This window comes from Gymnogyps californianus, chromosome 2, assembly GCF_018139145.2.
Source record: "Gymnogyps californianus isolate 813 chromosome 2, ASM1813914v2, whole genome shotgun sequence".
Taxonomy (NCBI): Eukaryota; Metazoa; Chordata; class Aves; order Accipitriformes; family Cathartidae; genus Gymnogyps; species Gymnogyps californianus.
In genome coordinates, this window is record NC_059472.1 from 117,497,522 (window position 1) to 117,513,555 (window position 16,034).

A 16,034-nucleotide genomic window follows, 5' to 3' on the forward strand; every position below is an offset into this window, starting at 1 on the left:
TCAACATAAGAAGGAGGAATGAGAGTTAAGTGAACAGCAAGTAACAATATGATGGATAGCTTTTTTAAAACTTACAAACATTTTCTAAGTTTTTAGCGAACTCTAATAATTAACAAACAACCTACTTACCAACTGCTTACAAAGTTCCATATTTTAAATGTTTGTTCTTAAAAGCAAACTGCATTTCAAATAAACATCTTAATATGTAAAGATGACTAAAGGATTACATGATTATAGATTCCCAATTTTCTCTACACAAACACAGCGGTTTCACAGACGCAATGGAAACACATATGCTTGTACCCACATATTTTAAAGTTTGGCCAAAATGAAAACGACTGTGTAACTCAGTATTTAAGCCCTCATTACATCATAACTACATTAACAATACACAGATGACATTTCCCTCCTCAACAGTTTTCCTGTTTAACTTGCACTTGTTTAAAGAAGAAACATTTCTACAAACTTTCTGTTTGACCACATTTGTACTTATTGAAGTGGAAGACGACTCCTACACTGAACTTCAAATCAACAAGAACATCACTCGATTTTAGAGTTACAGGGTTGACAGTAAGCCACGGAAAAAATTTATTCCATTTGCAAATAGTTACCAACTACCTGAAATAGTTCCAAATGTGAAATGTCTTTCACCCAGGCTTTCCTATCATCTAAGCTTCCCACTACACACAACTTCAGCAACATCATCTGCTACTCAAATGACATCTGAAACACTCTAGCATAAAAATGTTATTCTTTTTCTACAACTTTAAATTCCAGTGCTGAAACATTGCTTTGAACTTTACATTCCAGTGCTGAAACATTGCTTTGAACAATTAATATGACCTTTGAATAGATGTGCCTCAAAAGTGTGTATAAGAGGCTTTCAAGATCAGAAAGAGACATTTAATGGCAAGTCATCAGCCCAGCATGTGAAGACTTACTCATGAAAAACAGTTGCTTGATTAAATCCCTGTGCTCTGCACTGAAAAAACCCCACTCAATAAAAGTCTGATTTCCATCTCTCCAACTAAACACTATCTATTTAATAATTTTTTTTTTTCCCCCTCTGCTTCTCCACACAGTGACATCAGTTCTTCTGCCAGTGATGCCACTACAGGCAACGGAGTTTCATCGCTGGAATATCAGACACACAAAAGAAGAGAGACAATCCCTTTTGGTACAATATAAGATTATGTGAGCAACAGAAAAACAGGTAAGACAACAGAAGTGAGGTGTCAAATAAAAATAGTAAAATGGACTGAGATTTGTCCTTTTCGTCTTGAATGGCAGATGTGTGTTAACTGAAACAAAAAGAGATGGCATTTCTTAATCTAAACAGGCATGTTTAGATTGAGCTACAAGCTACACAAGCTTGAGCTACAAGATAGAAGCTAACTCCTGGGAACAGAATCCCATGTACATGCTCTCTCACAAGCTGTAAACTGACACTTTTTAGAAAGAAATGCAGCAGACTGTATCACTGAAAAAAATTTGCTGTGTGGTCCTTGAGCTGCAAAAAGATCACTCAAGCTCATCATTTAACTTTATAACCATGAAGGTTTGAAGTAACATTTGAAGTTAAAAAAGAAAGAGAAATGACATCACTACCAAGTGAAATGAGCTGCTGACAACAAGCCAGCAACCTCTTGTCAATCTCAAATGTGTTTTGTTTTTTTCCCTACCATTTAGCACGTTAAGACTTACAGTGAAAAATAATTTTCCATGTATTCCAGTTACTGATCTTGATTAAATAAATAATGTCTGGCAAAAAGTTTCCATTAGGCTGCTATCATGCTTAAATTAAGGTGAATGTCAACGTTTCTATTTATACTTTATGAGCATGACAAAGATTTGCAGTGCATTAACCGAACTAACTTAATTCAGAAATACAGAAAAGGGTTTATAAAAGGGTTTGCAAAATAGCACAATGGAGCCCTTCCACCCTGCCAAAAAATGTAACTTTCTGCTTATTTGTAAGCTGAGCGCTAGCATAACAGCACATGTATAGAAACCCATATCATAAAGCAGTTCAGTGAATATATATAAACAGAATATTACTGTATTTTCTCCAAAGATAAAATATATACTAAAAATCAGAACCCTTTTACAAATAAGAAATATGCTGCTCAGCTGTCCACTGCATGTGCTCTTCAGTGCTCTGTGACAGATTTAGTGATAACCCATCATCCCAGAATTTCAGAAGGTAATATGAAATGGGAGGGACAGCATATCCCTCTTCCCCCCACCCATTTTCCCATTTCCTTTTGTCAGCTTGCTAGTTAAAAAGCGTATCTGATACTGTCACCAAAATGCATCTTTATCATTGGTTATTGTTACTGCTCCTTATTCCTACAGGAATGACACTCATTCATTAAAACAATTCACTAAAACAATTGAAACAAGCCCCCTTTAAAAGTGGTCTGCTTTTAAAAATAGCAGATATCGTCAAGGTATAGAAGAGAAAGACCCCTACCCTTACCAGAAACTACCTTGCTTAATCCCTTTATCACAACACAGCACTGTTCCTAACAAATAGCATGATGGAGGGGTTAGTATCTTATTTATTTTTGCAAGTAAATTCTCAGTTACAGACTAAATAGCAGTATTACAATTTAGATTTGACAGCACTGCAACTTGGGAAGTAACTGGTTCATGTTAAGGTTAAAGGGCCATGCGTTATTAAAAAATCTGATAAAAAAAATCTCCACCCACCAAAAATATGGGAAAACAACAGTAAAGAATCCTGGATAAACAAAAAAAACCCAACCAAACTGGATGGAAGATTTTGGTCATTAATAAAAGAAAAACTAATTTTCAAATGCCTTGTTTTATAATTCATTATTTGTTCTAAATCTGCTCTGTTCTTACAACTTTCTATTATGTAGCTCTGACCTTAAAACCGGTTTTTGTTTGTTTTTTAAGAAGGTTACATCTTCAAGCTACTTTCATGGCTATTTTCTTTTTAAATAAAAGTAATATTTACAGGCTGCATAAAAGTGTTTATTTGTTGTAAGATCCACCAGGCTTTGTGAATAACATATAACTAGACTAAACAGAAGTAATTTCCTAGCTTATTACTAATCATTTTATTTTTAGCACAGTCTTACGCTATCTTGAAGACAGACATGTTGCACTTGATACTTATTAAAAGTCTGAACGGATTTTTTCAAAATCTATGTGGGAAGATTAAACGGTCTTTATTATTTGCCTATTTTGGTATTAAAGGGCATGTACCACCTCATCTAGAAGTATAATTTGATTTTCAGAGGTTTAGAGCTAGACCACGCTACATTTCTAAATTCACTTGAATATTTGTATTTCAAAGGCCCTTAGTTTCATGCTTTATTAGCTACAAATAGAAACGTCATGCAGTGTCTACATTTTAGAGCCTGAGTATCTTTCCTGCAAAAAAGGAGCCTTGTATCAACCGTTTCCTTTTTTATTTAATTACGAATAGGGTGACTGATTATCAGTGATATGTGGATAAAAAGAAAATTTAATAAGTAATGCTCTATCTACTGTTACAGTTTTATGCATGCTCAGGTAGTACACAAGAATGACAACTTCAAAACTAAACAGAAAAATACCTGCACAAAGAAAATCTACCAAGATTTCATCTTTCTTTATGTACAGAGCAGAAGGGGAACATTATTCTTATGCAAAAAATTATGTCACTTGGAATGCATAAATGGAGAAGACTAAAAAATGTTGGCAGAACGAGCTACCTTCTGGAAGAAAGTTACAGATTGATAATACAGTGGTGAACCGGTGGCTTACTGGGAACATGCATTCAGTCTGACGGCACTCCTGAGCAAAAGAAAGGAAAAACGTTATATGCTCTCCAACCCTTGTTGCTGATGATATGAATCTTTGAAAATTATATTGCCCAATTCCCCTGAAAATCACGTTTAAAAGAAGTGGCAGGCAGTTTGCTATGCTGTCTGGGATGGTATTTTGGAGAAACCTGATCACCAGGAATGCCCAAATTATTGTTATCTTAAAATCAAACATAACCACAATGTTCTTTTTCTTTTCCAGGTGTTTTTAATGTCTCTCTGAGACATTTCTTCCATCCTCAAACTGCAGCTTTTTAACCCTGGATCTGACAAACATAAATGTTCAGAATAGAAATGTTCTCTCTCTTATTTATTATTTTTTTAAAATCTCTCCCCAAAATCACACCATTTTCGAAGTGATTTAAAAATATAACATTTATTACTTGAGGCACTTAAAATACCTACATGTTTCAGGGAAAAAAATACCAGATCACTATTAGTATTCAAACCTACTCTAAAGCAAAGTACTTACAGAGCTATTTTATGCATTTAATTACATTTTTAGTTTACTTACATTTTCTGTTTAGGAGAATAATTTTAAAGTGTCTTTGTAAGCTGGCTTTCTGAAACAATCTAATTAGCTTTTAATAATGCCTTATTTGTGGTGCCTTACTGCTTAAGTAATTTCACTGACTGCTACAACATACAAATACTTTTACATTTTGATTTGTAAGACAGTAAGAACAATGGAAAAAAACCCAGATAAATAAAATGAAATTTCTAGTATCGCAGGTGCACTGGGATTTGTTCATAGTAATTTTACCAAGCAATAAAACTACAACTAGTCTTCATATTCCTGGACAGGCCTTTCTTGAACACCAGACATGACTTTATAAGCAGTCAGCTTCTTCAGCACAGCTACATGCACTAGGTATTCAAAAAATACTTCACTTTGTTTTCCCACTTTTTTTTTCCCCTTAACATTTGTAAAATGGTAAACTTTACTTAAGTTACCTTCACATCATCTAGGCATATACTCTAAGCTGGCCACAGAGGACAGAGACAGTTAACATAAAAGGTTAGCACTTCAAAAAGGCAATTCACTGCACACTAAAATAGGGGTCTAATGTGGGGGAATGGGTTCCCTCAAGCATATATTTGCTAAGTACTATGCTCTAGCACAATGAAGGAGCACATTTAAGCAACACCAATGAAATTAAATTAAAAACAAACTCCTGTTTTGCACAATAGTCTTGGTTAGTTAGACTAACCCATATAAAAAGTGTTTTTCTTGCATATTTCATAGGAGTCACGAAAGCTAGCAGGTTTGTTTGCATTGTCACAGTATTTTGTAAGCCACTGATTTAGTGCCATACAAGTACAGAATAATAAAAAAATATTCCTTACCTCAAAGAGCTCACTTTTAAGGTAAGTACCTGCACGGCGCAGCGCATTGCTGTGCAAAGATGCTTGAGTTAGTCCAGAAGCCGAGGCAGTAAGATGCTCTGCCCAGCGTAATTAGCCTTGCAGAGAAGCAGGCTTTATCAGCCTGGAAAATACACTCTGCTACAGCTTAGCCGTTCCACTTCCAAAGATAGTTCTTTCATGGCTAGCTCAAATATCTGTGCATTTGGAGATCATGTAATACAGATATATTTCAGGCATCACACATTTTTTGCAATGAATAAACATATCTATTTCTAATGGTTACCATTCAGGTCATTCTTACTGCAGTTAATAAGGCAGGCTTTGTCGGTAAGATAAAGCTTAACTCATAAGCTAAGGAGTGAAAACTCCAAAATTCATTGTGTTTCAAGGAACGCTTTTTAGCTGTTTTAAAATCCTGCCTTTCAAAAACACAAACTATGTGCCCCTAGAGCATTCTAAAGTATTTCAATTACACAACTGTTCAAATGGACATAGTTGTAGCGTATCAAAGCCCTTTCCACAAGTATTCAGAGACTTCTGAAAGTTCATTAACCATAACATGGTTTACTAGAAAAGTGAAGGTAAGCCTCAACGAACAGGCACAGAGATGACAAATGACTTTTCTCTGTGGACTTACACTTCCTGCCATAGTTTTCAGTACTGCCAGTTCTCCATCTCTTCTTCAGAATGGAAGGGTTAAACAAATACAGACGTGAATTTTCTGAATTTTCTTGAAAGGCAATCTGCAACATTCAACTCTTGTGTGTTCCATAATACAGCCTACACATATGATTTCACTGTTTTGAAGTACTGCTGTATTACATATACAGAAAATCTCTGAGATACCAACAGTTTTAAATATAAGAAAATAATTGTCAAGAATGTGTGCAGTGATCCTTCCACAACAAATCTTTTATTTTCAGAGCAACTTTCTGGCTACCGAGAAAACTAAAACCTTACTAAAAAGGCTTATACTGAAAAACCTTGCCATATATATAACATGATGAAATATGGTTTTTTAGATGTAAGACATACAAATAAACAACTTCACCTTCAAGATTAAAGAAAACAGATGGCAGGTCTCAGACTGCCAGAAAACTAATCCTTTTCCTTTTCAGATCTACAATGCTGTTATAAAAATCCAAGATTAGCATCTCCATCACTCTATTCAGAATCATATTAAGGTGATAAGCAACAGTTATTGCTGAGAATATGAAGGTAGTGACTGGCTGATTCACTGCTAAATACAATAACCTTACAATTGCTTCAAAAATTAATTTCTTTTTTATCTTGAAAATGACATTAGCTTATGTCTGATCATGTTTGGTAAGGTTTAAGGTGAACAACTGATTCTCAAGCATTAGCGTTTTAAATAAAATTTCTATTTTCCAAAAAGGTCACAATATGAACACCTACGAAAATGCAGGCTTACGCTTCAAATTTAGAATAACATAACCAAACCATCATTTCAAGTTACTAGCTTTAAACCCTTGACTATATTATAAAAACATACACATTGAAAAAAGCACTCCTCAAAACACATATACATTAACACAAAGGCATGCTGTTTCATAAATATCTATTTAGATGATTGCCTAACTTCTAACACAGAAAATTGCTACTTTGAAAGAGCTGAAAAAGCAAGAGAGAAAAATCCAAATGCAAAACTGAAATCACTTTAAAGAAAAGAAAGATTCTCCTAAACCTTGAGATTATCAGACGATATCAGTATGTCAAAAGTGAGAGAAATCTGATAAAAAGCTTGAGAGAAGCTCTATTTTACAGTTGAACAACTAAAACTGGTCACTTTCAAAGACTTCTATATTGTCATAAATAAAATGGTGAAATTCCATGTTTTTCAATATTCCATCATACAATAAAATAAAGCAGCATCCCTTAAAAATCTTACCCTTTCCCATGTAAAAGACAGACCTAGTGCATCAAACTGTTCCCTCATGTGTTGAATATTACTGCAAAATAAAAAAAATAAAAAAAATTTATTAACCTAAAATATTTCTATCATGTGTTCATATTTAAAATCAGGTGCTTATAAAGTTCTGAGAAATCAAAAGCACTAGTTAACTGTAAACACTATTATCTCACTAGCAGTCAAACTCAAGGAACTGTCAGAATACTCATCTTAAATAATAATTTTAAAAGTCCCCAGTGTATTCTGGTTCAATTTCAATGGCTGTGTATACAAGACAACAATTTTTCTTCTCTTGATTTGAGCATAACTGAAAAGCAAATATGGCACTGCAGTTTGAGGGAAATGTTCCCGAAGCATCACTTCTCATTATTTTTAATTATCTTTACTGCAGTTGAGCCAAAGGGCCCTCTGAAATTTTCACAATGTAGTGGGATGCACTTTCACCCATCAGCTTAATCCTGCTCTATTCTGGCAACGCTATCCTGGCTGTATTTTGCTTTGGCTCTGTTGATCATGTGGCTATAGGATGAGTTGAATCAGCTTACCCATTCAACTGAAGACATGCCCTACAAAAATTTCTCCCGAAAAACCCCACCAGTTTTCTTGCTTCCTTCTGATCAACAGGCTGATCAAACCAGTACTGTGGCTGCAAAAACAGCTGAGCCAATGCAAAGGAGGTGGTGGGAACATATATCCTGGGAGGTGACAAGGAATCCCTAAACTTCTGGTGGCAGCACAGCCATAGATAAACTTAAGTCAACTGCGAAACTGTAGGGCTAGACCTTGCCCCAGATGGATTATATTAAAAATGTAAAATAAGATACATTAGAATATACAGTGAAGCTTTAGTTTGAAAATGTACTAAATACAGTTTACCAAAATAACGACAATTACACAATATTAACTAGTGAGCTGGTGTGAACTCATTCACATACTTTAAAATTGCTTAAAATTTCATGGACTTTTAACTTTCTACTAAAATGCACGATGTCAGATAAAGTATCATCTGTCCTCCCACAGTGGCTAATTTGACAGTCATGAAACCAAGCATTTAATTCTGATCCAGAACAAACTTGCACTGCTGAATAACTGAGTAATGCAAGTATCCAGTATTAACAGTTGCAGAGCCCCAGTTACACTAGAAGAAGCCTGCCTTTTCTGGTAAGGTACCTTTCCTGGTATGGGTATACCAGGAAATCCTCTTATGGACTCACAGCTGCCACTGGGAGAAACCATACTTTCAGTAGTACTGCTTATATTAAATTCCCACTCAAAATGAACTGTACCAATAAAAAAATTTCAAATTTGAGTGTATTTTCACAAAGCTTCTGCCACTATACTAACTCTTACTAACAAAACTTTCTGTGTGTTTTGTATAAGTAACTCTGTCTTCAATTTGTTTTGTGTTTTTTTCCTAACTTCAAGAATATAAGAAGTAATGGTCAATTTGAATTCATTTTAAATGACCTCTTCAGAAAATCAGGATACTCTGAAATTTGGTTGCTCACTCCTGAAACAAGTAATGCTTACAGTGTGCCCCCTTGTACAGGGGTGGCTGGCTCTGCGCCAGGGATGACTAAAACACATCAGGTTGCTATCAATCACACCATCACAGCTCCATGTTCAGTTCAGTCATCCCTGCTGCAGGCATGAGAAACATTCAGGACAAGGACAGTGGAGAAAACAGGAGACAGCAATTACTTCAGTGGTCAGAATTTAAACTGCCCATATGGTGAACCAACTCCCTTCCTTAGCATAATCAAAAAAATTGGATATGTAGATAATTTTCCTATTTGGATGTTATTATAATCAGTCCCAATGATGATGTACTAACTTTTCTCAGTTTGTTGTCATAATATTGTTATCTAACTCGTAAAACTAGACAATCACTCTTTTCAGTACTAAGGAAATTTTCAAAGCAAAATTTTCTTCCAGTACAAAACATCTTGTACTTGTAACTACTAGTTGAACTGCAATAAGTGTATGGAACAATACGCACCTATTTACAAGAAAAGAGAAAAACAGAACAGCACAAAAAGTAGCAGAAGAGAATCAGCTCAGGCTGTGTCCTGGCACGTGCTTTTTGATATGACTTAGACAAACTGCTAAGATGAGACAGGCTGAGCTGATACAGTTCTTTGGTATTGCACAGTCTCTCTGCCCCACATGCTCACTGCTTTTCTTTTGAGCCAATTCAACTCAGTCAGCTCACAGAATGGCTTTCTTCTGAGTTGGCAAGCTGAGTCAATTCAACAAGATGTCCTACAAGTGCCAAAGCTAGTATAATAGCTGAGGAGGGACCACGTAGTAAAGAGAAGTGGACAACACTAACCCTTTTGTAGTCAGCAAGTACTTAACGTCAGCCTCGTCTCAAAACTCCAACCTTCACTTCTCTGTGCCTCATTTGTCATGTAGGCAAGGATCATAGCAACACTCTATCTGATGAAGGTTCCATCAAGATAACTGAGGTAAAAATGAGGCACTCGGATATAACAGATATGTAGATTTGTTTTACAGCCGAGCTTCAGGAGGCTTATTGAAGGAAGACAGAAATCATCAATTTACTGACCATGCTACAATATAATTGATAGCCCACAACACACTGTGCACAGTGATTTTTCAGACTCTCTCAAAAGAACAAAACCAGGTTTTTGTGTCTTGATGGTAACTGGTTCTCACACATATTCTTATCTAAACCATGCATGAAGGAAATTTTTAAAAATGAGCATAACTAACTCAGAATTTGTGTGTAGTGCATTCATGCATTCTCCCTAAGTGAAATTAGTTGCCGTCATATTTTAGTTGGAAAAGTATCAAGTATCTTAATATGGGACCAGAAGCATGAAAAAAACTTCAAAGAAACAGCATTATCAAAGAAGGAAATAGATCAAGGCCCAAAAAGATACCACAGCTAGATTGCTGCATCTAGAGCACAAGAAACAGCTTCACTTAAGATCGGTTTCTGAGTCATTTATAGAAATTAATGTTATTTATATAACTTTCTACTCATTTTAAAGTGTTAGGAGAACACAACACCCAACTCTGTGGTCTAAAGCCCAAAATTTTCACAGAAATCAGCAGCAATAATGGCTGCCTATCACTTCCCAAGACCAGTCTCAAATGAAAAAATGTCCCTCCTCTTTCGCATGGTACTGAAAACTGCTAGTAGATCTAACCACATAGCTCATAATTTTCAACTGTGTATTCTATACTAAGATTTAACTCACCATAATGAAATTCTGATTGATTTCTCACTCATTGATTTGGGTATTTGGGAAATTTCACTCTTTCAATACTCTACCTTTTTACAATCTAAAAATCATTGAGATTAAAACCTTGAAAATCATCCTGATACTTTTATTTTTCAAAACTGAATCATCTGCACAGTTCCATAAAACATTGGCAAATAACCCTGGTTCTTTCCGTACCATCTTTCTTCTACTTCTACTCTGGTTTTGCTCTGTTTTGTTGGTTTATGGGGGCCACAGTACAGGTATTCACAGTGAAAATGTCATATTACTTAAATTCATTAAAAACTACCTTTGCGTCCAGCTTGCAGGGTGAAGCCCATGTTCAACTGCAGCATTTTCTGCTGGTAAACCAAATGCATCCCATCCCATTGGATTTATTACCTGTCAGCAAAAAGGAAAAACACAATCTTACATAACTTTCTGGAATGGCATCAGCAACACACACAAGCCTCCAAATAATAAACGGTGTTTTGCATCCAAATAATGAATGGTGGTTTGCATTTCAGCATTTGCTTTGTCTGAATAGAGCCTCTTCAAAACATGCCAACTATGGCTAGTTCTGTTTTAAAAGATGAATATGAAGTATACTTGCTATCTACAATGCGATGTGAGAGGGAGCTTAAAGTCTTATGTAGTAAATCCTCATGACTGTTTCAATACCAGGTTGACAATGGCAAAAATCAATGCTTTGTAAATTTCTGTGGTGGTCAAAATTAGCAGTTGATGCTACTGCTAAACAGAATAAAATATTAATTCCAAAGAAGGAGAAGAAGAATGCAAGCAAAACTAATTGAACCACTGGTTTTATAACTGTACCTGATGTGTAGCCTATTATTTTTTTTCTTTCTGTTTAAGGAAAAAAAAAGAAACATACCCTATGATAACCTTAAATCAAACAGATAAAATGAAGAGGATGGGGCAAACTGTTTTAGTCAAATTTTACTAAAATATCTTTTGTAAATATAGACTACAGACTGACAAATTGTATTTCATGACCACAAATAAATAAAGGTGGAACAAAATGTTTACTACAAAATATAATAGATAATTTCTGTTGAAATAGATATATATCTTTCCTATCAACATGCAAATTATTTAGAAAAATAATCTAGCAATACAGTAAGTATTCAAAAAACCTGCTTAATAACCAGGGAAAGAAAGGCCAGTACTTAAGATGCTGTCATTAAACACACTTATATATTGGATACCTGATAAAACCAATGCCATTTCTTACACCTACAAAGGTGCTATAAATTCAATAATTATGATTAAAGTTACACAAGTTTAACAATAGCAAAACGTGATTGAGTAACATTTTACAGGTTGTAAGAAATAAAAATTTTTACCCCTTAAAATATGTATTTATATAAAGAACTTGTTCTTTAGTGGCATGTAAGCAAACAAGCAATAAGAAAGCAAGCCCAGCAATACTAATCTCATAAGCTATCTCCATGTGAAAAATCTGTTCGTTTCAGAAGCATAAGACCTACTTTTGTCACTGGTTTGAATTATTTTTATTCTTCTTTGCCACAACCTTCCAATCCTCTGACTTCAATGGATTCTTTCATAAAAAATACTTTATAGACATGCTTATAAAGGTGCCCTAGGCACCAACTCAGTGTAAAAGCAACAGGATTTAACAGATGTGACTCCTCAGCATTCTCGTTTTCAATACTGAGCTAAAACTAAACCTGCTGTATATCATTACTCTGCTGGTGCAGCAACAAACCTAAAGGTATTAACCTGTGATCAACTGTGATTCAAGCCAGTAAAGTAAGGGTCCATGCACAGCACATTTTTGATGTATAAATCTAATAGAAATTGGAATGCTATTCTGTGTTACAAATTTTCCCTATTATCAGACAGATTATTGTTCCTCATATTACAGTGTCAGAAAATATGAGTCCTAACTCCCTACTTCCCCACATTATAAGCATTACATGGAAAATCTCATTTGGAGCCTAAACCACTTGTCAATGCCCTGTTGAAGCACACCTCTCCCCAGCCCTTCTCCTCTCCCTCCCCCCCACCAGTAATCAAAGCTATTGATATAAAAGAGAAAAAAGAAAGGTAAACTTTACATAAACTACAAATCTCAACAGAATTTTTTAAGGACACACTAAAATATTAGTTTCTGCAGCTCAGCTCTTTTTGACCACTACTATTGCTGATGACCTGTCTCTGGACAGAAACGATGAAATACACCAGATTTTTTTTTCATGTATAATACATATTTTCTCTTATTTAAAACCCCTTTGTTTAGACAAATGCCCTACATTTGCATCCCTACAAATGTCTTCTTTTACTACAAGCTGATGCACATTAAGTGAGATCAGAAAAACTACTCTTGATTAATTTTTGTAAAATTTGCCTTCTGAAGATCTCCTCGATATAGACAGGCAGCCAAAAGCAAGGCACAATCTCATTTCTCATGCTCATGAGCAAAAGGATGTGGGAAGAACAGCTTCACTACCAGCTACAGACTCCCCAAAAGGGCTGACTGATGCTCCAGACAGCTAATGTGCAGACATTTTATCACTGTACCATCAGCGCTAGCAGGAATTATCTGCTCACACAGATCTTCCCAGTTCTAGCATGTATATTAAAATATCACACAGTGTATTCACTTATCACATTCAAAAGACAGTTCAATTTAACAACCAATAGCATTCTTCAAGTTAAAGGGCTGAAGAAGTACGCTAATTCAAGTTTCAATCAGAAACCTGAATTTAAAGAGACATTAAAAATATCCTCAAATTAATCTCCAGGATAGATCTATTTATGTAGTTGCTATAGAGATGAATGTAACATGCACAGTGGTTTAGAAAATGATTTCAAGTTTATTGTCTCTTTTACTTCTCTACCGTGACTGGATTTGAAAGGTTTGTGAAATGCATTTGTCTAAACAACAGGTCAGCTGCTTCTGGCTGGAATGTATGTTACGTATCTACAGTTAAAATGTCACAGTCTCCACACAGCACTTGGCATTACACCTCAAGTCTACTTAGCCAACATAAAACACAAGGCTGAGATTAACTATGTAGTTCTGAAAAGCATCAAAAATCTCAAGAGACATGGAAGAGGAGAAGAAAATGTACAACTAACATGTCAGAAGTTGGCACAAACAATAAAGGAACAGTTTGACTGTTCAAAACAAAGAAAAAATAGGAAGAAAGCAATTTTGAAGACCAAAGGGTATTCCTTGTAGCTCCTTGATGGTTTGGTCATAGGCTCTAACTAGCAGAAAACATGGCTGCTCCCTTCAGCATTACAGATGAGCAGAAGAAAAAAAAGTCATCCACTTTCTTGAATGCTGACTTGATTGCTTCTGACAGCAGTCTCTGAACCTTGTGCAACTGAGGGATCAATTCTGCTCACTAGAGTGACCGTTCTTCCAAGCATCGCTTCTCTGTACAGAGAGTATTTTCTCTAAGCCGCAAGGAGAAAGAAAAACAAATAATGAACATATCTTGTAAGACAGGAGGCCTGCATAAGTCTAAGGATGCCTATACCTGGTAAAAGAAAGCAGGCTATAGTTTCAGTCATTTTAAGATGGCAGAAGCCACTACTACCACCAAAGGCAGCCATGTATTTCCGTCTTCACAATGAAGTGGACAGGTAAATTCTTCCTGGTTAAAACTACTAGGTTAATCTTGAACACAGATTACATGGCTTAAGGTCCTCAGAAGTTCTCATGATGAGGCAGGATTAGCTATGAAAGACCGGCATTTTCTACCACTCAACATGCTATGTTTTGCACGGGAACATAAAGTTGCAAGGAAGTGATTAATTAGTATGTAGGGAATAAAGTGCTTGGTAACTATCACACTGAGCCGTCTTTTCAGGAGCAGGTTATTAAAAAGGAAAACAGTTGCATCTTGTAACATTTTAGATCCCAAAGACTCTGACTTCATATTAGCTCAAAGCATCACTTTAAGAATAATTTCACAGCATGGTTAAAAATCTGTCGTTAACGATGGCTAGAGCTCTTAATGTGACTGTGCGATGAAGCAGAGGAAGACACAATAACTCCATTAATTCAATTCTGAGATCTCAGCTCTTCCTCTCAGAGGATTTTCATCTATTCACTGCTGTAACAATCAGCCCATCACACTGACATTAGTAGGTGAGATCAGTGAGTACTATATAACACAAAGCTGACAATGATCTCATAACGCTCAGTTCTATGCCTCTGTCAACATAACTAGGACAGACGATTCAGTGAATTTTCCTTAATGTTTGTAAGGAAACAACTTGTTTGCTCTCCTGATGTGCTTAGTATGTCTCAAAACTATGACCAGGGAGCTGACATATCTTTCTTACATTCAGATCAATGCATTCTAAATTTTAAGAAAGACAGCAGAATCAGTGTCAAAAATGCCTGTAAATAAATGTATTTATTTCAGAGAATGTGTGAGAAGACAACCAAAATCAAAATGAAGAGGCTCACTGACAGATTAGTGATTTGAATCAATACAGAAAAGTCTACATTCCTGTCTCTAGTTATAGCCCCCTGACATATTCAACATGAACTAATCAAAAAAGGCTGACAAAATAGGCAATCTGTGGTCACGAGTTCCAGCTGCCAGAAAACACTCCTGGCTCCAGCAGCAACTTTCTGTCATCCTCCTTGCACTTGATCTCACAACTGTGCAGCCACAGACAAGTAAGACAGTAAGGACGTGCGGTTGGAGAGGGGAAAGGAGAGGACGGCTGCTCTTTCCACTGGCCGCCTACAATTAGGCTGAACACGTTGAAAATCTGATTTGTAAATCGACAGATTACATTAACAACACATTTTAAATACAAGACCTCCACCTGAATGCAGCCTAGATTGTCTTTGAAGTGTACTACGTAATAAACACCATTACACAACAGCTAAAAATGACCACCACCACCCCCCAAAAAAACCCCCAAGCAGACAAGGCACACCTGGAAATAGATTAAAATAATGAATTTTTGACCATTCTAGCAAGGACTATTTCAATGCTTCTCTGCAACAGAATGCTGCGTATTAGCATTCTGATAAGGCACTTTCAAATTAAAAAATAATCAACCCACACAGGTTTCGATCAAAACATAACTCTGCTTATAAAATGCTCTCATTTATTTCTTGTTCTCACAAGATACAAAATATGAATAATTATTCTATGTCCACACACTACCACAAACATTTAGAAAACAAAGGTGTCTCGCCTCTTTAATCTCATACATTCTTGTCTAACATAATTACATTTAAAATAATATCTTGTTTTCTCTTTTTCTTTCAAAATGAAACAGAGTAAGCTCATTAACACCTTCAGTACTTGCTACTGGAAAATTAAATTTAAATAAGATTTAATTCACATTTCACATAGGATACTCGTAATACTTTCCACTTGGTTTATACCACAGAAAATAACCTGGCAAAAGGACACAACAGCCTCAACAAAAAAAATGGTGGAGAATAGCAGCTAATGATGATCAGAAAATGGAACTGTATTGAAATAATTCATCCTACTGATGAATTAATTATAAAGTTTTAATTAGACTTGCCTGTCTTTCTTCAATATCATTCACTTTTGCAATTTCAAGAGTATTAATATTCACTGCTGAAAGGGAAAACAATTAATGAAAATACATCCAATTAAAAAAAAAATATGTTCTGGA

At 35.5% G+C, this 16,034-nt stretch overlaps 1 protein-coding gene across 4 annotated transcripts in view; it reads right to left on the minus strand.

Moving 5' to 3' along the window:
- Positions 1-16,034, minus strand: part of LARS2 (leucyl-tRNA synthetase 2, mitochondrial) — a 92,509-nt gene that overhangs the window by 66,601 nt on the left and 9,874 nt on the right. For all 4 annotated transcript variants that reach the window (XM_050892786.1, XM_050892787.1, XM_050892788.1 and 1 more), the window contains 2 exons: positions 10,675-10,766; positions 7,114-7,174 (listed from right to left, as the gene is read on the minus strand). In XM_050892786.1, coding sequence (XP_050748743.1) covers positions 7,114-7,174; positions 10,675-10,766 — 153 coding nt within the window. The remainder of the gene's footprint in view (positions 1-7,113; positions 7,175-10,674; positions 10,767-16,034) is intronic.